The following is a 25,057-nucleotide window of genomic DNA, read 5'->3' as shown; positions in this document are numbered from 1 at the left end:
ACTCAGATGCCCCTCAGTAGATGATTGAATTAAGAAGACGTGGTATTTATACACAATGGAATTCTATGCTCCCATCAGAAAGAATGACATTGCCCCATTTGTAAGGAAATGGAAAGACTTGGACAAAATCATATTAAGTGAAGTAAGTCAGACCTAAAGGAACACAGGCTCAATGGTTTCCCTCATTTGTAATAATTAGTACACATCTAGGACTCTCCTAGCAGAGGGTTACAAAAGCTCAAAACCTAGGTACATAAGGTCATATAGGATGAGACTAAATGGAAGGATCTCTAGGATATAAGCAAGAGCATAATCTTGTGTGAGTTTTGTTCTTAATGTACTATGTTATTTCTCATCTTATATTGTTACTGTATCTCACTTTGTTACCTGGTATATTATATATATGTTTATTTGTTTATTTGAAATAGGAAAGGGAAGGGAGGAAAACAAGATGATTGGGAAGGGATGGAGGAGGGAAATGGGGACAAAAACATGAGATGGGGTATCATTGTGTGAGAGTAATGCACCTACTATCTGGCCAATGTAACTGTAAACCCTCTATACATTACCAGACAATACAAAATAAAATTAAAAAATTAGCATGTTTTAACCATCAGTTCTTAACTGTATGTTTTTTTGTCTTTTATTTTATGGTGCTGGGGATCAAACCTAGGACCTTGTACTTGCTAGGTAAGCGCTTTGCATTAACCTACATCCCAGACCAACAATCAGTTCTAAATATTATTTTCTTAAGAATTGAACTTGAAAAACAACTCAAATAGGCATAATTTATAAAATTGTCTATTACATACTATTATAGAACTGCATATTAAACAACGAACAATTATCCATAATAAAGTTTTGGTAGTAACTTTCTCTCTCTCTCTTTTTTTTTTTTTTTTTTGTGGGTCATGGGGCTTGAATTTGACCTGGGCGCTGTCCCAGATGGCTCTTCAGATCAAGGCTACTGCCCTATCTTTGAGCCAAGTCCCACTTCCCATTTGCTAAAGGTTAATTGGAGATAAGAGTCTCATGGTCCTTTGTGCCCAGGCTGGCTTTGAACCTTGATCAGGCTGCTGAGTAGCTAGTATTACAGGCCTGAACCACTGGCACTGGCTCTCCTTTTTCTAGATAAACTTAGTTTACTTTAGATGATAGTTGGAAGGGCTGATATTTGTTATAAAGTTTCATTCAAAGCTGAAGCATATTCTTACAAATCCGTTCTTCCTCAGATGTAGTCTACCTTTAAATAAATACACAAAACAAATAAATGCTTCTATAAGGCGCTCCACAATTTCTTGTATACATTATTAATAGTTTGATTAACAAGCTGAATCTGAAGATACAAAATGAGACAGAGGGTTGAACCAACCATCAGTGTGCCATAGAGTTTGAACCTGAGGTCACTTTAGGGTCATGAGTCAGTTACATAAACCATTCCTTCAATAGCAGTTTTTTGCACAAAAATTAGAGAGAAGGTATTATAAACTATCCCAGATTGGAAAACCCTTCAGGGCAGAATCTAATAGCTGAACCTCTGAGAACTTCTATGATCCTTAGTTCAACTGTGGTGTAAAGAGACTTCTGTGAACATTGGATTGATAACTTTTATCAGCATAGGTCAACATGGAGGAGGAAGGCCATGCATAGAAAACACAGTTGTGATGCCTGGTGGGATCATTTACTTGATTTCCTAAATACTTCCAACTTCCATGACCACCCTTATAACCAAGAGAAGTTTCTACATTATGATGTGATCAGAAGAACCTTTTGAGGTACAGTTACATTCAATAAGGTATTTTATAAAAAGTGTAACTTGGCTTAATTAGTGTATATCCAAGTCACTGGGTAACTCAAATTTTGACCATTTAGAACATCTTTCTTTTGTTGATCCAGAGAGGTTGGAAGGATTAAAGAATCTATTTGTCCAACAAAATAGAATAATTCTGATGCATCTGGTTCACATCAGAAGAAATGCTGTCCTTGCATTATTATGGCACATCATCAACTACACCAAGTATACTAGAAAGTTTCCAAACATGATACAACTCATAGTTTATAGTATTCCTAAAGGAAGTGAGAAATATTGAGTGCTCCAGAGCCCTAAAATTCCCAGTATGAACTGGAATTTCCTGAGTCTCCTTCCATGTCTTCTGTGCTGTGTTGGCCAGGTATCAGTTTGAGAAATGGTAAAGTTGGAGATGTGCAGACTCCTGGGCCAGGGATTGGGAGAACAGGTGAAAAAAATTGAAAGACTAACCGAGAACTCAACATTTACCTTGTCATTTGTTAACTCTGCTTCTTTGATTATTTAACACCCTTTGAGAAGTTTTATCTCCAAAATCGGAATAGTGATATCCATACTTTAAGAATGGTTTTCAATAATTACCAACTAAGTAGTAATTTTAGAGTTCCAATGTATTTAAACTATCTCATTCATGATAATAAAACTCCTATGTATAACTAGAAAAAGGACAAAAAATTCTATAAGATGTTAGTTCCATTTTACTCTGGCTAATATCATTACATAAATAATCTTCAGTAAACAAGGAGTTGGGATTGAACAGTATGTCTTATTCTAAAAAGACTTACACAGCCAGGGCCATCATTAATAGATGACTTGAGACACATTTGAAATTAAGCAAAGAAGTAGGAACTTTTTCTCTTTATTCCTTTTCTGGGCTATAAAAAAATCTATCTAGTCTCTGTTTTTATTTGGGCCATTTGTATTGCACCTGTATCTTTTCTTAGAGGTCTATTACCTTGAATAAAAAAATAATATCTGTGTAATTTTCTGTAATTTTTTTCTTCCCTGTAGCATATTGTCACTTTGATCTCAACTTTCAATACACACAGCTCTTCTGCAGAGGAACATAAATGGCTGATCAAAGTGTACTTGCAGGGGCCAAGTTCAGGTAGACAAAGCTGTGGCCTCTCTAGATACTATGCTTGACAATGCAATATTTGGCCTGAAATTAAATTGCTACTGGAGCAAAACAAAGGATATAGTTTGTATTAAGCTTTGATGTCTAACATGGATCAAATAACCTGATTTTTTTGCACAAAATAATAACATTCATAAGCAGATGCATACTTCTTAAAGTCAAACAAAATTCAACTTGCAAATTAAATAGGGTCATAGTTATTTTGATTTATAAAATACTAATATTTCTTAAAGATCTTTAAATTGATAAGCATTGTTACAATATAATGAAAATTTAATAAAATACCAGAAACTATAACCAAAAGATGGTATTCAGAAATAAAGCTTCCGTGGATGTTAAATGATATTGATAAATGGAATGTGAAAGACTTAAAATATAGATTTAAACAAATAGTGCTAGAATTTTTTGGCTGCAAGATGATTCCCAAGTTCTTCCTTAATTATTTCTGTAGCTTTTCTCTACATTTTAAACATAAGAAATTATATTTCAAGAATTTTATAGTAGAAACAGAAAGATACCAAGATACTGACATGCAGAAACTTTCTGAATTAGGATTAAATGCTAGTATGTACCTATGGCTTTTTCCCTATGAAAATAAAAATAAATCAGAACTACTTAGGCTGGATGCTACTGGCTCTTGCCTATAATCCTAACTACTCAGGAAGATGAGATCTGAAGATCCCAGTCTAAGCCAGCCAGCCAGAGCAGAAAAATCCCTGAGACTTTTGATCTCCAATTAACCATGAAAAGCCAGATGCTGTGTGTGGATTAAGTAATAGAACACCAGGTTTGAGCAAAAAAAAAAAAAAAGGAACAAACAAAACAAGGACAACACCTTGGCTCTGAGTTCAAACCCCGGTACCACCATTCACATACATACACAAAACTACTACATATTTTTTTTTTACTGTTTCATGCACTTGGATGCCACATGGGTAAAAATGTAAAAAGCTCCTGAGCAGTGATTTACCATTTTTTTCTACAACTCTCTCTCTCCCTTATTACTTTTTTTCTTCATTGCCCCTCCAAAAAAGCTAGATTTCTCAAAAAATATGTTTGAAACTGTAAATGTCAAGTTTTAGCCCAGAGCATATTTTTATAGTAGAATAAAAAAAAATCCCTGCAACACAGGGTTCATAATGAAGTGCTGACACACCTTGTACCATGGAGTTTGTGAATGGCGCCACCATTACATCTGCTAGAGATGCCTTTAAAACTGCAAGATACTGTCTTGCTTAAAAAAATAAAAATAAAAACCCATGCCAGATAGTTTGATGCCAACATAAACATGTTTTTAACCCATTATGTGCTAATTTGCAGAAAAGCCATTAATGGAGAAGGCATACAAGTATAGCAGTACCAGGAAATGTTCTTTCTAATGTCTTGACTTTTAATGTGACTTTAATCAATTCCACGAAGCAAGAGGAGCAGTTAAAAGAGGAAGGGTGTTTTATTGCTTGGAACTTAAGAAGGAGGTTGCTTTGCTTTGCCAGGAGAGAGATTGGATTTGAAGGGTGGTGTTGATGGGGAATCTAAGCCAAGATTCAGGAAAACTAGCTCCTTATCACCCTGTATGACTTAAGCACCATTAGCAAGAGAAAAAGGAAGTATTTTAACTGATACATTTTCCCTTTCTGGACCTGTGATGATTGATCAGGTTTGTGTGTGTGTGTGTGTGTGTGTGTGTGTGTGTGTGTGTGTGTGTGTGTATGTGTGTGCAGGTACTGGTGCTTGAATTAAAGGACTTATGCTCTTGCTCTTCTTTTTTGCTTATGGCTGGTGCTCTACCACTTGAGTTACATTGCCATTTCTGGCTTTTTCTTGGTTAATTGGCTATAAGGGTCTCTCAGATTTGTCTTCTCAGTCTGGTTTTAAACTATCATCCTCAGATCTGAGCTTCCTAAATAGCCAGGATTATAGGTGTGAATCACCTGTACTCAGCTTTATCATTAAAAAATGTTTTTAAATGAAATTTAAATGTGAAATATCTCCCAACAAATACATTAATTTCTCCTCTGTGGATGTTATTGCTAAGATTCTCAATCTTCTTCCTTCTCTCAGTTATCCTCCAGGACTTGAACACACTCCAACATCCTTGTTGCCTGAGACCAGGCACCAGAACAGAAAAGGAACCTTAATGACAGCTCTGTGAGGAGTTGGAAAGCATTTTCTTGGATCTGTTTCACTGTGGCCCAGGCAACTGGACTCCTGTTGCAAAACTCAAGCGCTGAGATTGGGGCATACCAGATAGGACATGCACTGAAAGCATGATTGATAATTTTAAGTTGGAAATATTATACAGTACTTATGTGGTGTCAAGTTGCCGCCTTTGACCTTATTAAAATCCTTAGGTGGTAGAAATTATCTCTTCATGGCAAATAGTAAAACTGAGGCCAAGAAAAGGGAAGCTAACTATGTCAGTACTGATCAGCTAACAAAATGGCAGAGTAATGATTTAGTTCCATCTACTCTGGTCCCAGGATTGGTATGCTTTCAACACTAACCTGCACTGGCTTTTAGATAACCGTGATGCATGAAACTGATTAAAACAACACTAAGCCCACATACTTCAAATGCCTCACAACCTCAAACCATTCTTTACATGAGGCAAGTTTAACAATTAAAATACGTCTCACTTCATTGTATATGAAGTCTGTGCAAAAATCTAAGAGCAAATGGGTATGATCTGCTATAGGTTCAAGCTACACAACACTTCATTTCTCCTGAAAGCAAAAGAAGACTGAAGGGGCTGGGAGTTTAGCTTAGCAGTAGAGTGCTTGCCTACCTGCCCTATTCCTCGGTACCACATACTTAGAAAAAAACCAGGAATGGTACTGTGGCTCCCGTGGTAGAGCTATAGCCTTGAGAAAGCTCAAGGACAGTGTCCAAGCCTTAAGTTCAAGCCCCAGGACTGGTAAAAAAAAAAAAAGAAAGAAAGAAAGAAAGAAAAAAAGAAGAAAACTGAAGTATGAGGGATCAATATGTAAATTCCTGTAAAAGGCCCCAGTTCTAACTATGTGCCACATATGTGTCAGAGTTACAGTTCATCTGTAAAACTTAGTAACACAATGTGCTTCTAACTAAGAATTAAACTAATTTGGAGAAACTCAGTTGGAAATATGGATGAATATTTTAAATCTACTGTTAGTTCTCAGGTATCAGTTGAATAGGTTGTGAGTCTTACTGTAATAAAAAAAAACTCCCAAACACATAGTTTTTTGAGGCAATGTCATAGGGATGGCCTTAGGCTTTGAATTGGACCATAAATGTTGATTCACCACTTGAATTATATATTCTTCCGTGAATTTCAAACCCTTGCTTCCAAATACTTTATCTATGGGTAGTAAAAATAATGGTATATGTTTCAAAAGAACATTTTTTACAGAAAAGCCAATATATTATGAACATTAATGTTAGTTACTGTTATCTCTGGACTATGAAAGAGATTGTTCTCCTCAGAAGCTGAGTAGAAGGAAAACTTTTACAGCACAGATAGTACCAATCACTACAGTTGATGTTTCTAAGTAGAATATATGAAAAAAATCAAAATTTACTGTTAGATTAATTAACTTTTCTTTATATTATCATTGGGAATATGTGGTGTAGTGAATAATACAACAATATAGCTGATTTTCTCCTCCTCCTCCTCCTCCTCCTCCTCCTCCTCCTCCTCCTCCTCCTCCTCCTCCCCTTCCTCCTTTTTCTTCCTCTTATTTTGCCAGTTCTGGGGTTTGAACTTAGGGCCTAGGCCTCTTTGTGCTCAAGGCTAGCACTCTTCCACTTGAGCCACAGTGCTACTTTCAGCTTTTCCTGAGCAGTTCATTGGAGGTAAAAGTCTTACGTACTTTCCTGACTTTGCCGGATTTGAACCATGATCCTCATATCTCAGCCTCCTTAGTAGCTAGGATTATAGGTATGAGCCACTGATACCTGGGTGGTATTATCTTTTTTTTTTAAAGCACTAGTAATACTTTTATTGCCATTGCACGTGTTTTCATTCAATTTGCATCTTCCAGTAAAGAAATAAATGACTCTTGCTTTGAAAATAATACTTCAGATTGTTAAATGTAATACATCTAATAATCATAGAAAACCTTCCACATTTGGATAGAAATTTAAGTTTTATTTACCTCTAGCATTCCTTATGTTGGTAGAGGGAAACTAAACCTCAATATAGTTACTCCATGTATCTCCCACATCATACCTTCCTTCACCTCCTGCTTTTTGTCTTGGTTTTCTGGTTCAGATTCATGGCCAATTTTGGATTCCACCATTTCCTCATCTTCATCATCCTCTAAAAAAAGAAAAAAACAAAAAATAACAACTTCAGTATTTTCTTTCTTCAAAGACTTCAGTTGCTGGTGGGAGGGAGGGGTAAAGGGTAAAGATCCAATCATTTAGGGCAAGTCAATCAGTCCCACAAAGAATGCCCAAGACAAATGTTGATGAATATATGAATAAATCATCTCCAAAACAAACTTGTTTGAAACTCTCCCCCAGGCTGGCGAGGAAACCACTCAGACTGTGCACCTGCTACATTCCTTCCCAGACTCCCACCACCTGTGATGTCTTGGAGCTGCCTCCCTGACCTCTGAAGCTTCTTCAGAGATGGGCCAGCAACAGATCTTAAAATGTTTCCACCTGGGTGACTTTCTCTGTGGAGGAAATCTGCTGTGCAGATGATTCATTTCCAATTTACTTCTCACCAAATTAGTTTCATTTTGACCTACAGGAAAGGGTTAACTATAGGTCTGACCCTAGGTCAAATGCCACTGGCAAATAAGCAACCAGAGAGAGACCCCCAAAGTCAATGCTATTGGTTTGAACAAAAGCAAGCAGGCCACCCCAAATGGCATTTACACATTCAGAATAGTTCATGCATTAATGTGAATTTAATGAGCACTAACAAAAACGAGTCCAGTCAACCAGGGCCAGATGTTATAATGACCTTCCTGCTCTCTGTATGTGTGCTCATTCTGTCTTTTCCCTTCACTTGACTTTCTCTCATTACAGAATGCATGAAATCATCGGACACAGCATAGGGAATTTAGGAGACACTAAAGGTGTCATAAAAATCTAACTCATAGGAAACTCAACTTGTTTTCACAATTTTTGAATACAGTCTTACAATTATAATAGAAGAAATGATGTCACATCCTACCCCTTCTCTGCCTTATAACTACTGTCATTTCTTCAACAGATATTTACATACTTTTTTAAGATCTCAAGCTCCATGAATAGCTCCATTCCTAACAAATGCTAACATGGGTTTGTTCAAGATGTCAACGCTAACCACTTAAAGCATACACTATGAATCCTTAAATAACCAAGTAAATATATATAGCATGAAAAGCAATCTCAAACATTTTGGTAATATGACAAGTTGTGGGAGAAATACAAATTTTACACATAGATATATAAATTAGAGCATTACCATTCAGCTACTAAACAATTCAACAGAAATTTTCATCAAAATAGAGTATTCCATATACATGCATATCAATTGTGGATCCCATTTCATTACTTATAATCCTACTACAGACATGTCAGAAGTTTTGAAACCCTTTTAAGAATACATATTATTTTTAACATAACTAGTGCATATTTATCATATTAAAAGTTATAGTTAAAATTTCAAATGGAACATTGAGTTAGTCAGAGGTTTAGGGAAATTTTAAAACACCATTATAAATATCACATCTAAATCTATCACCACATGTCATGATATTACTGCTACCTATTCACAAAAATCCTGCTTGGAAAGTCTTCAATAAAGTAATTCCCCTTTATTGGTGTGTTGTCTGGCTCCAAGGACTTATGACAGTGGACAATAAAGAACTAGCTGAAAGGAAGTTAACTCTTCTGGTGAATCTTGGATGGAAAGGCAGTTTTCACAAGACCCCACATCTTCTCATGAAGTTTCTGCTGAACCTTCCAGAGATGTCTTTTCAAATCTGTTGAATCTGACAGCCATCTCTGGACACTAAGTTCTGGACACTAAGTACATGGTGAATGCCACCAATACAAAGATGTTAAAACCAATATTATGGTTTGAATTGTTTCTTTCCAAATTCACATATATATAGCCCTAACCTTCAACAACTTAGAAAAATGGGATTATTACAGACATATAGGATGGGTGCCTAATCTATGATTGGCGCTTTTCACCATGAACAGGGAACACCACATGAAGATGCAGGACAATATATGTGGGGGGTGGGGGGAGTACTGTGGTAGGAAGTGATGCTTGTAGGCAAACTGTAAGAAGTACTGTCAGCAAACCACCAAAGCTAGGGGACAGCAAGGAACAGATCCTTTCTTGTAGCTTTCACAAGCAACTAAACCTGTGTATACTTGATATCAGACATTCAGACATAACCTTTGAAGTTCTGTCTACTTTGAGATTTGTGTGTTTGCTCTTTGAACAGGACTTGAGTCTGAACTCAGGTAGGCACTTTATCACTGCAGCCTTAGCCCACCATTTTTTTTCTTTAGTTTTCAGGGAGGGTCTTGAACTTTTCTCTAGTATCCCTCAGACAATGATTATCCTATCACTGCCTGCCGTTTAGCTGGGTTTGCTATGTGAAGCAGGTTTTACTAAGTGAGGCTGGTTCTGTAAATTTTAACTACTAAGAATAGCATGAGTTGAATCAGAAATGAATTGGAGAAAGGAATATAAGACTTTGAGATGGATATCCCATGGCCTCTGCAAGAATCATTCTTCTATTTTCATGAAGGAAGCAAATACAAGTTTCAATAGGGAGGATAGGTTTAAAACACTTGAGAATTCCCCATATTAAAATACTGTATTTGCCATGAACATATCTGCATATATAATCATCAATATTCTGTAATCATTTTCATTCTAAGCGCCACTTGACCTGAAGTTTGACTAATAATGCTTAATATGAAGCATTGATTTATCTGGACAGAAGGATTTGAAACTTGTGCAGAAGCAACCCTTCAAGGGAAGTAATTGAGCACCCTGCTGGAGCCTTCTTTTACTTTCTAGAAAGAAACTCTCTAAGCTTCTCTGTCTTCATCTGGTGAACTGGAATAAAAATCCTTCTTCAAAGCGCAATGTAGATGTCAAAATGACCAAATAGAGTAATTGGTGTAAAGATGTTTTTAAACCACAAAGTTAATTGGACAGATATAAGCAGAAATCAGCAGTCAAAATGTTGTCTTTGTATGTCAGTACATAATGACTGAACATTTCTCATATGCCAGATGCGGAGCACCTGGGACCAGACGAACAGTAAAATACTCTTTACTCATTGAGATTCCAACCAAAATAGGGGAGAGAAACCATACATACATATGTACATACATATACACACAAGCAAAATGTCAGCATCAGAAAAGTTCTATGAGGGAATTGTAATGCTGAAAAGTGGGTAGGGGTATTCTGGTCATAAGAAGGAAAGCCTGAATTAAAAACAGTCACCATGAAAGACCACACTGAGGTTACATTTGAGCAAAAACTAGGATTCAAAGGTTCAAGTCATGTGAAGATTTGGGGGGAGTAAGACCAATAATAATCAAATCTTTCTTCTGAGTGAGGGCCCAAGGGGTCAAAGTCTAAATTCATCTCCTACCAGTTCTGTTGGCTGGAGAGCCACAATGCTCTCTGTAGTGCAAACTGGTTTTGCTACTTCTAGTTCTCAAAATTGTAGCTGGCTTCACTAAATGACCTTTTAGTCACCTTTAAATAGCATCAAGGTCTTATCTTCACAGACATGAACATTTTTATCTTAAACATTAACTCTTAGATGATTAAAAACAAAAACCCATCATAACAGAATGCTGCTAAATGCTTATTGGAAAAATGTTATTCACTGAAGAGCCTTGGCTATATAAAGGGCAAGGTATGTGATACAGTGTGTTAGTTTATGCATAGAAACCTGAAGGAAATATGTTAATATAAAATGATCTAGGTTGGGAAGTGACACTCTGGCTACTGGTAGTGTGCTATCCTTGAGCTGAAGAGCTCAGGGACAGTGCCCAAGCCCAGAGTTCAAAGCCCATGAACAAAAGAAAAAAAGGTCTAGGTTTGTGATATATATGTATATATATATATATATATTATACTCATTTACCTGGAAAAGTACAGGAAAATAGAAAAGTTATTTAATACATTAAAGAGAAATCCTCCTTAAAGAAAACATGTGTTCAATCTGATTTATTTCTCTAAAAGTACAAAAACAGCTATTGTGTTTATAATATGTGATACATTCCATAAGTTACTGTAAATAACATTTTTTAAAGTACCTGCTTTTTTTTAAATGGTTAGAAACCTGTTGTAGGTATTCACTTTTAGTGGCCACAGAATTTTTTTTATCACTCCTTTAAAGACATAAAGTACACATTTTGGTGGATTCGTTAAGGTAATAAAACACAAGAGACTGGTTTGTTTCACTGCATATTGATATGTTTGCCTTGCTCAGCAAAGACAGTATATTTTTCTTTAAGACTCTGGTTTCCTTTCTGGGGCAACTGGAATTACTTCTGTTGAAACCATTTTCAAAACTGTTAAATAATTTTAAAGAAAAGGATTTATGTAGACCCTCTGCAGACTAGTGATATATGACTTGTGCCACTAGTTCATATGCAGTACATTTTCTCTGTAATCAGAGAGGAAAACAATTTACCACCCATGTATGATTTCCTGTAGCAGGTCCACACAAGATATTAAGCCAGTGGCACAAGTTAATGGTCTGTCAGTCCGGGGAGCTAATTTCAAACAATGGCATCTTTTAGACATTATTTTAATTTGCACCCTGTTCTGCTGACTCTGACTGCCTCATTCATTCTCTCTGGTTGGAAAAATCTTTGGTAACCACTGTCCTTTTTTTTTTCTTTTCTTTTTTTTTTCTTTTTCGTATGTGTCATGGGGCTTGCACTCTGAGCCTGGGCACTGCCCCTGAGTTCTTCAGCTCAAGGCTACTGCCCTGCCCCTGGGGCTGGGCATTGTCCCCTGAGCTCTTCAGCTTAAGACTACCCCCCTATCCCTGGAGCAAAGCCCCACTTCCCATTTTCTAGTGATTAATTGGGGATAAGAGTTTTATGGTCTTTTGTACCTGGGCTGGGCTTTGAACAGAGATCCTCAGATCTCAGCCTCCTGAGTAGGTAGGATTACAGGCATGAGCCACCCCACCCAGTTGTTCTCCTTTTCTTAAGACTTTTTAGGGGCCCAAATTAAAGAATTGCATATAATGCAGCAATTGTGTATAGCAGCTTTAGCCCCAAGTGTGCTCCCAGAAAGTGTTTGTTTCCTTTACTACTCTGTGATTCAGAAAAAGCCAGTACAGTCAATTTTAAAATGTCACAGCCATCTTCTTGTTCACTTGCTAAGTGGCCCTAACAATCTGATATATTTTAAAGTGAATGCAGTATAACATATTATTGTTTGGCAATATTATACCAAAAATCCCTTACTGCCTAGGGCATAGCCCCCTTTGCAGTAATTCTGTATTGGTGATAATGTCAGATGATATTTTCCTTCCAGGAGCCTAAGAGGGAAATTTTCCCTCACTGTCTATGTGTCCTGCACAGGCAGGATCTGGCCAGTCAGGCTGGATGTTCCCAACTCATGATTTGTCTCTGGGCTCTGGAAGGCTACACAGATACAATGGGGCTACATGCAGTGGTGGCATTGATGCTCAACATGCTGGCTAGACTTTTTCTGAATCTCATGTCTAGGCTTTCTTGATGCTTACCCTCTTTTAAGCCTGTTCGCCTGTCTCCTGTTGATTCTGTAAGTACCAGATTTCCTTCCAATAAATTCCTCCAGGGGTGGTGTCAGCACCAACTTTCCTTCCAGTCACTTCCATTGAACTTAGTGCCTGCTGCTTGCAACTGGAGCCCTTCGAACACAGGGTAGCTCTTTGTGAAGGGGGAGAATTGTATTTTATGAGATCATGGGGTTCTTGCTTTCCTCCAGCCCTCTTATGGCCTCCAAAGCCTGGAGTTAAGAGGGGCTGAGTTCTGAGCCAACGTTCTTACTGCTCTGCTCCAGGCTTTTCCTGAGAAGGCTGTGTGGCTCCTCCATCTGCCAAGTTGGTATACTTGTAAATTTAGGTCAGGAAGAAAGTAGAGGTAGGAGGCACAGAGGGTCATGTGAACTCTAAATGGCCATCTACTGCCATCAAAATGGGCATAAAGCCATCTCCACATGGTTTTGAACTGAACTGGCTGGCAAATGAAAGATGCACAAGATGCATGCACTACATAAGAAAATTGTGTCAAGAATGAGTGGCTCGTGGTTATATTCCTAGCAATTTGGGAAATTGAGATTGGGGAAACGGTTCAAGGTCAGTCTGGGCAGGAAAGTTCCTGAGATTCCCTTCTTAATGAAGGCCTTGGCATTCTAATGAGTGCTTGTTATCCTAGTTATAATCACATCCAGGAACTTCCTGCCCTGGTAGGAAGTTAGATTCTAATTTCAAAAATAATTAGTAAAAATCAGGACTTGAGGCATGCCTCGACAGTAAGGGCATCTGTGGAACACATACAAGAAACGGAGTTCAAACCCAAGTAAAGCCAAAATAAAAAAGAAAGAAAAAAGAAAAATTCTGCTAATTAAACTGTATTACATAATCTAGTCTAAGGTGAAATATTGTTAAGGTTGAAATTGACTAAAGAATCTGTAGCCTATGAATTAATAGGAATTTGCTTCTAAGAAGTGAAAAAGGTGAGAATACCATCGAAAATTCTAATTAGTCCACTCTATTTATTACTGCACCATCATCAATAAATAGACATTGGTAAATAGAAGGCCATGTCGTTTTGTCTGTGTTTTGTTTAGATGTGTTCATACAAATGCCTAACCACTTTCATGTGAACATTTCATATAGTAGTTCTTCTTATATGTTAACATTTTTTGATAGAAAGCAAAGACTCAAATTTATTTTCTATTGAAAAAAAATCAAAGCCTGTAGTTTTGTCTTTGGCTTTCTAGGTTTTTTGGTTTTTTTTTTTTTATGTGTTCACCCTTGATATTTATACTAATGTCTTCCACTAATCACAAACTGATATATCAGGCCATAGTGTACCTCAGAGTAGAAAAAACTTGATCTGGATTCTCCATGCTCTTATCATTGATAGTGAATCACAGTTGGATACCCAAGAATTACCTTAATTTTTCTCTTTCCATTATGACCCATAAGAGAGTCTGCAGGTCTTGTAAATTCTCTTCCAAAATCTGACTTGAGTCTGCCTGTATGTTCACTGTTCTCTAAGATGCAGCTCCAGCAAGGTCAGCACTTTCTCACAAAAGCACATCTGTCAGTTCTTTCTATCATTCTACTATCTACCTTGCACGCACCTGTATGATACATCTCAGATCTGCACAACCATAAGAAGAGTCCCTCAGAGATCTAAACTCGTGAATAACATCACAGTCAACAACAAAACAGTAATTTGTTGTGGAAGTTAGTACTGTATGATACCATGTAAAACCTTGCATGACAAAAGAAGAAACTTGATTTTGGCCTAGAGATTAAACGGGGCCTCTTTTTTTTTTTTTTGGTCACAGGACTTGAACTCTGGACCTGGGTGTTGTCTCTGAGCTCTTCAGCTCAAGGCTACCACCCTATCCCTTAAGCCACAGGGCCTCTTCTGGTTTTCTAGTGGATAATTGGAGATAAGAGTCTCACAGGTTGGGCCGGGAGTTTGGCCTAGTGGTAGAGTGCTTGCCTAGCATGCACGAAGACCTGGGTTCGATTCCTCGGTACCACATACATAGAAAAAAAAAAGCCAGAAGTGGTGCTGAGGCTCAAGTGGTAGAGAGAAAGTCCAAGGACAGTGCTCAGGCCCTGAGCCCAAGCCCAGGACTGGCAAAAAAAAAAAAAAAAAAAAAGAGTCTCACAGACTTCATTGCCTCTGCTAGTTTTAAGCCATGATCCTCAGATCTCAGCCTGCTGAGTAGTTAGGATAATAGGTGTGAGCCACTGTGCCTGGCTAGGGCCTCATTTTTAATGGACATAAATCCTGTGTAGTTTGAAAATCTTATTTAAAATTCCAACAGATTTCCAAGACACTTGGAGGATAAATACGACTTTGCAACCTTATTTATGTCCTTCTAAACCATCAATTTGTATAGCTTCTGACATATCCTGCTACAGAGGCCTGCCTATCCTTGAAAAGATTTGCTCTAATCAGCACTGCAGAACAGCTGGAGGCACTACGAAAAGACAAATTCTCAGAGCTGGTAGCTCATCCCTGTAATCCCAGCTACTCAAGAGGCTGAGATCTGAGGACTGAGTTCAAAGTCAGGCCAGGCACTTAAGTCCATGAGATTCCTATCTCCAATTAATTAACAAAAGGCCAGAAGTGGAACTGTGATTCAAGTGACAGAACTCTTGCCTTGAGTAAAATAGCTGATGGATGACACCCAGGCCCTAAGTTTAAGCCCCAGTACTAGCACAAAAAAATAAATAATAAAAAATAAAATAAAAACAGCAGAAACAATTTCTTTTTTTATTTTCTGGATAATGTAAAGAGGAGTTACAGTTACATTCATCAGTTAGTAGGTGTATTACTTCTTATACATTGATTCCCCTACTCATGTTTTTGTCCCATTTCCTTCCCCCCACCCCTCATAGTCATTTTGTTTTCCTCCCTTTCCTTCCCTATTTCAAATAAACAAATAAACATATATACAATATACCCGGTCACTCTAGGATATGGAATCAAGAGGTTTACCTTGTATGATTGTTGTTCTTAATGTACTGTTATTTCTCTTCTCTTTTTTGCCCTTATGGTTAATCTCATGCTGTTACTGTATCTGACTTTGTTAACAGAGACAATTTCTGATTTTGTTTTAGATTATGGGGAGGAGGGCACAAGACTGGAGTAACAGAGCATTCAGAATTTCGGCTACTGCCACAGTCTAAATATCCAATGATGAGGTTCTGACTTTACCTGGTTCAATGGCCAATGGCTGAGACCAACTGAAACAGGAACTTAGCCATGTATTTGCAAAGTACACAGTGAAGGCTCTTGCACAGATCTCACTCAAGCCACCCTATCCTTGGACCAACTTTATATACAGCCTGCCAACTTTACCCAGAGTCTGAAGAGATCCACCCTTCTAATATGCTTCCCATAGCCAAAATAAAGTATAACATGCACTGCTGAATGCTTACACAAACCAAGGTGAGCGCCTGTGTGCTTTAAAAAAATATGCAGGAAAGACATATTTTGTGGGATTTTCAGTAAGCACTTTGTTAAATATACTACATGCTAATATTTAAAAAACCTTTACTTTCTGGTCTAGAAAAATTTGGCCAGAGGAAAGAAAACATATATTTCTCATGGTACAGAGCGCTCCTGTTAACACTCTCGGCCACATCAGTTCTCTCCTAAGGCTCTAACATGACAGTACTTGGAAAGTTAACTTCCAAATGGAATGACACCCAACACATTGCAAATGGAAGGAAATGAAGGAAAATATTCAAAATGAGAAGGATGCCAGAAATCAGTTCTTTCAGCAGATGTTCTTGGAACTTGGACCTGCCCTTACACAGAAATATGTGAGCAGAAAACACTTGATGATGTGAGTTGATGTAGACCAGGTAGCTTGGAAGGATAAAAATAAGGGCAGGAACAGATATCTCTTGATTATATCTGGGATGGGAGTAAGTATCCTTAATATTTCTCTCTTAGAAATACTCAGGCCGGCGGGGAGAAGTACCTTCTCCAAACATTTGATGTCTAGAACCAGGAAGGCTCCATTGATTTGTGTTTTCCTACATTTTTATCTTTAATGCATTGAATAACTCTAGGTTTCCTTTATTAGCTAAACTAATTCTCCAATATTACTCGGTGCAAATTGTGCATCAAATGTGCTTGAAATAGGCACTTTATTGTTATCACATCTTTCCCCAAGCCATCTTCCTTATCTTTAGTCTTTTATATGGCTCAGAGAGAGGTGTCTGAAGCATTCTCAGAACATCATGATTCTCCAGCTAAAGAAGAGGACAATGGCATGGACTATTTCACACTAGGAGATTTGATAATGGCAATCTAAAAAATTAATCTCCAACAGAATCTATTTTACCTGCCTTACAAAGGCAGATTTTTGGATGTATGGTTTTGAAGCTCCCAATTCTATTCTGGCTCAACTAGGCCCACTATACTGCCACAGTGATTGAATTAGATGGTGAAGGCAGGTATTTCAGTGGGCTGGGGTGTGACACTAAGTATGGCCAGGAGAAAGAGAGGTCAAGGAAGAGTTAAAGATATTCAGGAGTTGAAAACAAAACTGTCCACATGTTTCAGTGGATGGGCTCCATCCAGCTTGCTTTTTTTAATTTATATTTTATTGTAATTAATGGAAGGGTTACATTATATTCACCAGATAGAAGGTGCATTACTTCACATACATTGATACCCTTTCTCATGTCTTGGTCCCCATTTCCCTCCTCCCACCCCTGTCCCTCATCTTGTTTTCTCCCCTTCCCTATCCAATTTCAAATAACCAAATAAGCATATATACAATATATCAGATAACAAAGGAAAATACTGTAACAATATGAGATAACCAAGGGACAGCAAAAGAGATGAGAGATAACATAGTACATTAAGGACAACAATCACTCATTATATGGCTTTTGTTTCTATATCCTGGAGGTCCTTTCATTTAGCATCATACTATATGGCCTTATGTATCTAGGTTTTGTTCTATTGTAAATCTCTGCTAAGAGAGCCCAAGGTTTCTACTGGTTATGACAAATGAGGGAAACCATTGAGCCTATGTTCCTTTGAGTCTGGCTTATTTCACTTAATATGATTTTTTTTCTAAGTCTTTCCATTTCCTTACAAATGGAGCGATGTTATTCTTTCTGATAACAGCATAGAATTCCATTGTGTATAAATACCGCATCTTGTTGATCAACTGAGGAGCATCTGGGTTGGTTCCATATCTTTGCTATGGTAAATAGTCCAGATTGCTTTTTTTCACCAATTCCAGTTTCAGATGGAGAATGTACTAGGTCTGTGGGAAGTTTCATAATTTGCGTGCCTATATAGCTATGTTCTTACTTACAGGAGAAAGGTCTTCCTTGGGGAGTGGCCTTGTCTTATCTAATACAAAAATTCCAAGGATGTGTCCTGGCCCATCTCTTCAAGAATGGGAGACCATTTTACCCTTTGCTGACTGTACATCAATGGAGCAGCTTCTTGGAAATGTCCTATCTTGCCAAAGAATTCTCAGAACCTTTGTATTTGTTATTTCCTTGTCTGCAACACACCTTGTCCAAATACTCATGTCTTTCCCAATGACTTGCATTAGGGGCTCTGTTCAATTGTTGTATCATCTATAAGAACTGTCCTCTCCAGCATAAATACTATAGCCACATACCTTTCTATTTCATCCTGGAACATGGCACTTGTTTTCTCCTCATCCTGATTTCCTTTGAAGTGCCATAGCACTTATTCTTTATTTGATTTTATATACTTATCTGTATGTATTTATTATCTGATTCCCACCCAGTGGAATGGTAATTACTCATCAGCAGAGACTATGTGTCCTCTTTGCTAGAGACATCTAGAGAAAGGCAGCTAGAGAAGAGGTTGGTCACTTGGTCGGCATATAGCATAACTGAATGTGAAGAGAAGACAAAAGCAGCCTACAGACTTGAAACCACCTCTTTTGCCCCAATCCATCCTTACGCAAGGGAGTGAGAGCAGCCAGAGAAATCAGGTCTGCCCCCAATATGGATGCTACAATCCCCCAGTTTTAGTTTCTAATTCTAATTCTCAGAACATGGAAATGAAGTTTCACAGTGTTTTTTTTTTCTTTCCGACTTCCTGTTCAATATTTCCTCATCTTGTGCCCAATCCTCAGACTAGAGAGAACTAATATATTTTCCATCTGAGAATACATCAAAATCCATTCACAGTCCAATTCTGGAAAAAGATCATTAGCACATTTGTTTGCTTTAATCCTGGCATTAACAACTCTATTTGGGGCTAAATTATTTCCTGGTTTTAACGTCATGTTTTCCCATTGGCTCAAATCTGAACTCCCTTGTCTGTCAATATAATAATTTTCTATTAATTATAAAAGAAGAAAGCTAGCAGTTTGAGAGTCTTAAGGGAGGCATTTGTCTAATCCAAGAAACTGATTTTCCAGTTACTTGGACTAAGTACAACTCTCAGTTGTGGTCAGATTTGCAGATTTCAAAGTGCCTCTTGTTTTTACTTTCTGGTCAGTCTAGACAGACATGGTGCTTTCTTTCATTTTTCAAGTTGTTGAGCCATCAGGCTGGTCAAAAAAAAAAAGTGAAATCTCTAGGGAATAAACTGATCAGTACTTCCCGAAGACTTCTCCAAACTTTCTCAGGAACAGCTCTCCAAGTAGATGAGCAACCTCCATGGGGCTGAGAGCACTTTCACTTCAAAGGGTCAATGTGAGTGTGAGAATGAAACTGTGTCAAGAATAACGACTGTTATTGTCATAGTTGGAACAGAAAAATAGCCTAGTGGTAGAGAAAACAGTCATGAAAAAGTTGCCTGTTTTCAGACATTTTGGTTTCATGCTGGGTGTCCTCAATCAACCTAAATTGCCCTCCTTTAACGAGAATTCTTCTTCTATGCATTAGAATTGGACACATGTTCTTGATAACCTACTACATTCAAGGCACAACCTTATGCAGCTATCAGAATGAATTGAGAAACTTGAACTTAAAGATCTGTCATTTGAACAGAAATTACTGTACTGTGCAAATATTTGCACAAGGAAAAAGTACTTGTTACTCAGTGGAGGTGAAGTTAACTTCTTGTAGAAAGACTATTGAGAGGGACAAAGGAAAAGAAAGTGCAACTTCATATAACTTTTATTTGATTTGGATCTTGAGGAATCATCGGCCCTAAAGAAGGATGTAGAAATGAAAATGATGACTAACATTCCAAGAATAGACAGAGTATGTAGAAATTCATACTCTTGGAAGATGTAAATAGTTGAAGGCAGGGAGGTCAGTAGAGGAAATAAAGTGCCACAATAAATACCAGAATAAGTATGATTTCACACATTGGTTATTTGATCCCTTCAGGGCCATTAAGAAGAAGCACTGTAACGTAATACTATATCAATACTGTTGAACAAAGCTTAAGATAAACCCCTTGTTTCCATGTCCTATATATTTCAATCATTTAATCTACAGGTGGTTGTACAAGAAGCATAATTGCAATAATTAGGGAAATAAATAGGGAAAATAATTGCTCTGAAGGTGGGCATCTGGGCTCAGAGATGCTATAGTGTATCTGTCATTCTCCAAAGTAACCATCACTTTATTGCTAACATTTATTAAACACTTATCAAACACTGGGCATTGCGCTTCCCAATCATCGTCTAGGGTATCCTAGATGACTGATTTAGAAAGTATTGTTATCACCCTTTAGCGTGTGAGGAGCTCAAGACTTAGAAAAGTTATGTGAATCTAAGAAAGTTCATGTACTTAGAAAATAATGGAAGTAAGCTATATATAGATCTTCATCTCAGAATTCAAATATCGTGTTGTTTCTCACTGTTCTCTTTAAATTAATCTTCCTGGATTCTTTTATGTTACAAAATGAATTGAACTTTTAGTTGGTCAAAGCCCTTCCAGTGCTGCCCAGAGGCCTGTCCATTGGCCAGTGAATCCCCTACTGTGGTTGCGACTCTCACTTCATTTTAAATCTACCCATGTGGTCCTTTCACTCCAACATTCAGAGCCCTCCTTGTTATGCTTACTTCAAACCAGCGAGTCTATATACTTTTCTCTATCTGGAGTATTCTTTCTCACTTCTTTATGCAGATAACTCATATTTGTCCTTCAAAACTCAGCTTCCTAGCTTCAGTTTCATTTCCCTGGAGCAATTTCCCTGACACACAGTTTGATTTCAGCTGTTCCTCCTCTGGAAGTTCCTGTCTGGAACAGATCCTACTGTCACTCACAGGCTTGGCTCTTCATTGTACTAAGGGGCTTCCTTCCTTGCTCTGCACGCTGTGAACTACTGACCCCTGGAGAAGTAACCCTTCTGGATCTGACACAGCTGTTCTTCTGTAACACATGATTACCTGTTTGGCTCTCCTGTGTTCTCAGTGCCTGTTAAGCCGCCACCATGTTTCATCCCCTGGCCAATGTTTGATCAAATGTGTGAGACACAGTAGATGCTTAGTAATTACTTATACACATCGAGTTAACAGTCATGCTGTTTAGCATTAGGACAGAGTCAATGTCTGTTCTTATCAATGTATTGAAATATCTTTTGTTCTCAAATTCTCTACATGACAAGAATTTTCATTTGACTGGCTAAGAAAATGTCCAAAGAAAGCTTTCTGGTTGTTTTGTTTAGCATTAAAGGCCTTCCAGTCAGACAAGTGATTACTTAGACATGGTTGTTGGCTGTGACATGAAATATACATTCCTTAATCATTTTTCCAGAGACTCCTAGAAGACAGTTAATAGATCTTTCTGAGAAATGGTAATACATTTGGAATCCTTTGAGAGTCTTCCTATGGCATTCATCTACACAGAGAGATTTTTGTCATTTAGACAAATCCCCAGAGACGTTTTGCCAAATCTAGAGATGTTTGTGTTTGTCACATAGTGGAATTGTAGTGGTGGCACCCACTACCCTGGTTAGAGACCAGCATTCTATATGCTATGAATGATCACAATCCTCTCATTCTCTGAAGATACACTTGGTGATAAATTGAGTAATACCTTGGATTTCTTTGCCCTAGTGAAGGGTTTCATGAGTGATGTTATTTTCTGTGAATGTGAACATGGCCTAAAGGCCAAGACAAGAAGGTTGTACTCTGTGATCATGGCTACATAGAACTTAATTCCTTTTAAAGCCTGCCTCTACCTGTGCCCTTTTTGATACATCCTAGGACCCACAAGATGCTTTACTGTTCACGATAAACCTTCTGATTCCTGCCTCTCAATAAAGGCTTCAGGTTGCAAGACTCCATTTCCCAATCCTGGCATCTCCAGCTCACTAGAGACCACAGGCAGAGAAAATATCAGGCCACCATTTCCTACTTCCTCATAGGCCTTGTTTATAGTCATATCAAATGGTAATAAGTTTAAAATTATTCTTACTGAATTCAGCTTATGTTCCTTTCACATAGGCTTGTCCTATCTGAATTATTTTTAGAAGCACTGATGAATATTTGTTCTAGCAATGAGCCTTTTCTTCATTAATTTTTAACTTTCTACAGTAAGGGTAAGTTTGTTTCATTATAATTTTTAATTTGAAAAAAGAACTTATTTTTAAAAAAAATAATTCCTAATGCCAAATTGTGTATTTGAGATGTACCATATGATATTTTAACCTCTTGTACATACAGTTGCATGATGGACTCAGCCTCATTAGCATATCCATTGCTTCATATGCTAATCACTATCATTACCGAAGTCTGAAAGTCAACATAAGGCTGAATCCGTATGAAAATTGACAAATACTCCCTCTCAGTTTCTTTCTGGAGTTTATATCATTCAAAGACATTTTAAGAAAAAGCTAATATATAGGAGAAGGAAGCTAATATAAAGTCAGACTATGAAGGATAAGAATGTGCTTAAATTTTTAGCATTCATTTCCCATTGCTCATATCCTTTAAATATCAGATCACCATGAACGTCTTAAGTGGTGAAACACCAAGAGATATTGTGCAAACACTGCACCAGCCCTAAGAGAACATTCTATGGTGATGGAAATGTTCTGTCTGTGTTGCCCAGTGTAATAGCCCTGAGGAATATATAATTCCTGGGCATTTGGAAAAATCTGTACTGCCAACTGTGGAAGGGGATTTGAAATTTTACCTGGATTTCATGATTTTATATCCACATATTTTCATCTGACTGGTGCTTCCTTCCCTCAATAGACAGCTTAGGTCTAGCTAAGTATGATAGTAGCAGAAAGATATTTAAGTAGCTGTTTTTTTTTTTTTTAAAAGGTGGCACAGACCACATCACAAAGTAGAATCAGTAAGTTCTCTTCTCCCTCCTCCTTGCCTGCAGAATCTCTAGGTTCTGGCCCACCTTGGATTTATGTTTTCTTTCAGCATACACAGGTCTATTGCCTATGCAATGAATGAATGATGATCAGAGAGCATGAAAACGCCTTTTCTTTTGTAACAGCTCAGGTTAATGAGATCTCTGTTGCTCTCAAGACAGTCAGTCATGGCCGTGTGGCTAAAGTGTTGAACCAAGGTGTTTGTGCCTGCATAGAATTAAGTCACAAGAAAAGCAGTTATTTCTGACAGCAGATTTATAATAGGAAAATCACAGCAGGAATGAGGAGTTGGAGACCCCAGCCACAGGCTTTTTGTAAACTTTGCCTTGATTTAGTGACTCAAACAACCAGCAAGAAAGGCAGACTGTGGAGGTAATCCTATCATCTTCTCTCCAACCAGCACTCTTCCATCTTCTTGGCTTCCTCATGCTGCTAACATGAATTCAAATCATCTGTGTTTAAAGTTAAAGCCAGTGATTGACAGTTCTTTAAAGTCTCAGTCTACAGTGAAGATTATTTTAGATATCTATCAGTTATTACTACAAGCACAGTATGATATTCAATACCTACAGTGAAAATTGTTTTTAACAATGTAATGTCTGATCTGTTTTGAAAGCGATTTTAAAATAAAGAACTAACCATAACCAGGTGGTGAAAATCCAAACCTCCCAGTCCTTCCCTCCCACATCTCATTTTTATTTTTCGATAGGTGTAAGAGAATTGAGAAAGAGAAAGTAAATTCCCTGCAGAAGGTTCATCTATGTCTCTAAAAAGAGACCGCACTTTAGTTGTGGCAGCTGTTTATTTAAAAAATAAAGCACACGTAGAGTCAGATGCTCATAGTCATTACAACTGTGGGTGTTTTATTTCCTAAAGATTCTAGAGTCATTTGCCAAAACTGCTCCTAACTATCGGACTATGAAAACTTCTTCAAAGTGTGATGCATTTGTAACAGATATGGGCCTGTTCTGTTTTCTTTGGGAGCTGCAGAGTGGGACCAGCCAAGCACATAGGAGTTGCAGAATGAATATCTGCTGAATGCATACATGAGGCTCCTAATGGAACTTTAGCCACTGCTATGTGGTCACCAAATGCCACTAAGGTTGTTAGAGGTTTTGAGCAGAAGAACCTTGGAGTCTAGTGGAATATGGTTGAAGCTGAGCTTGGCTGGTAAGTGCACCCTGATGGTCAAAAATAATATTTCATTATTTCATTTCATTACCAAACTCAGGTTTATCTGGGAGAAAATTCAAACGGGAAGAAAAGAATAGGCACAGGACAACTAGATGAGAGAGAGGCGGGGGGGAGAGGAGGGAGACAGACACAGACAGATACAAAGAGATAGACAGAGACAGACAGAGACAAAGAGACACACAGAGAAAGAATCAGAAAGAAAGAGACAGACAGAAAGGGATGGAAGGGATGGAGGGAAGGAGGGAGAGATAGGAAGGAGGGAGGGAAAAAGGGAGAAACAGGAGGAAGGGAGGAATAGGAGAAAGGCAGGGAAGAATGGATGGAGGGAAGGAGGGAAGGAAGGAAGGAAGGAAGGAAGGAAGGAAGGAAGGAAGGAAGGAAGGAAGGAAGGAACAAGCGAAGGAAGAAGAGAGCTGAGAGACAGGAAATAGTGGAAACACACCTGGTTGTACCTTTAATGTATTATGTAGTGCCTACAAATTTTATGTCTCCATTTACACAAAAAGCATTGATGGTTTCTTTTCCCCCTTCTGGTACCAAAATAAAATAGCACTCAGTTCAAAATAGACTGCGAGTGGGAGCACAGAGTGCACAGCAGTGTGAAAGCAAGATTGTGTCCCCTTGGGGCTTACCAAAGATTTTAGCTAGACCTTCCAGGTCAAGTAGTAAAGCAGGTGACTGTTTTTGCCAATAAAGTTGGGATAAAAGGGATGGGAGGGGACCTCTGAGAATCCCATTTGAAGTCTTGCTGAGGCTACTCTTGTAGCTGAGTTTCCAGTGGCATTTTCAAGATTTCTGGAATCACCAGCTGTCATTCTCCACCATTTATGAATGACAAAGGGGATGGGAAAGAGAAACTAAAAAAATATTCAGCACCCAGGTCAGAAGTGATAAATGCAGTAACAGTGACG

General features: G+C 37.9%; 1 protein-coding gene across 1 annotated transcript in view; it reads right to left on the bottom strand.

Moving 5' to 3' along the window:
- The window catches only part of Dync1i1 (dynein cytoplasmic 1 intermediate chain 1), a 266,609-nt gene that overhangs the window by 115,274 nt on the left and 126,278 nt on the right, over positions 1–25,057 (bottom strand). The window contains exon 7 of the mRNA XM_090333142.1: positions 7,150–7,239. Coding sequence (XP_090189268.1) covers positions 7,150–7,239 — 90 coding nt within the window. The remainder of the gene's footprint in view (positions 1–7,149; positions 7,240–25,057) is intronic.

Source organism: Megascapheus bottae, chromosome 5 (assembly GCF_031878675.1).
Source record: "Megascapheus bottae isolate mThoBot1 chromosome 5, mThoBot2.hap1, whole genome shotgun sequence".
NCBI classification, from domain to species: domain Eukaryota; kingdom Metazoa; phylum Chordata; class Mammalia; order Rodentia; family Geomyidae; genus Megascapheus; species Megascapheus bottae.
This window is presented reverse-complemented; position numbering and strand designations above follow the sequence as displayed.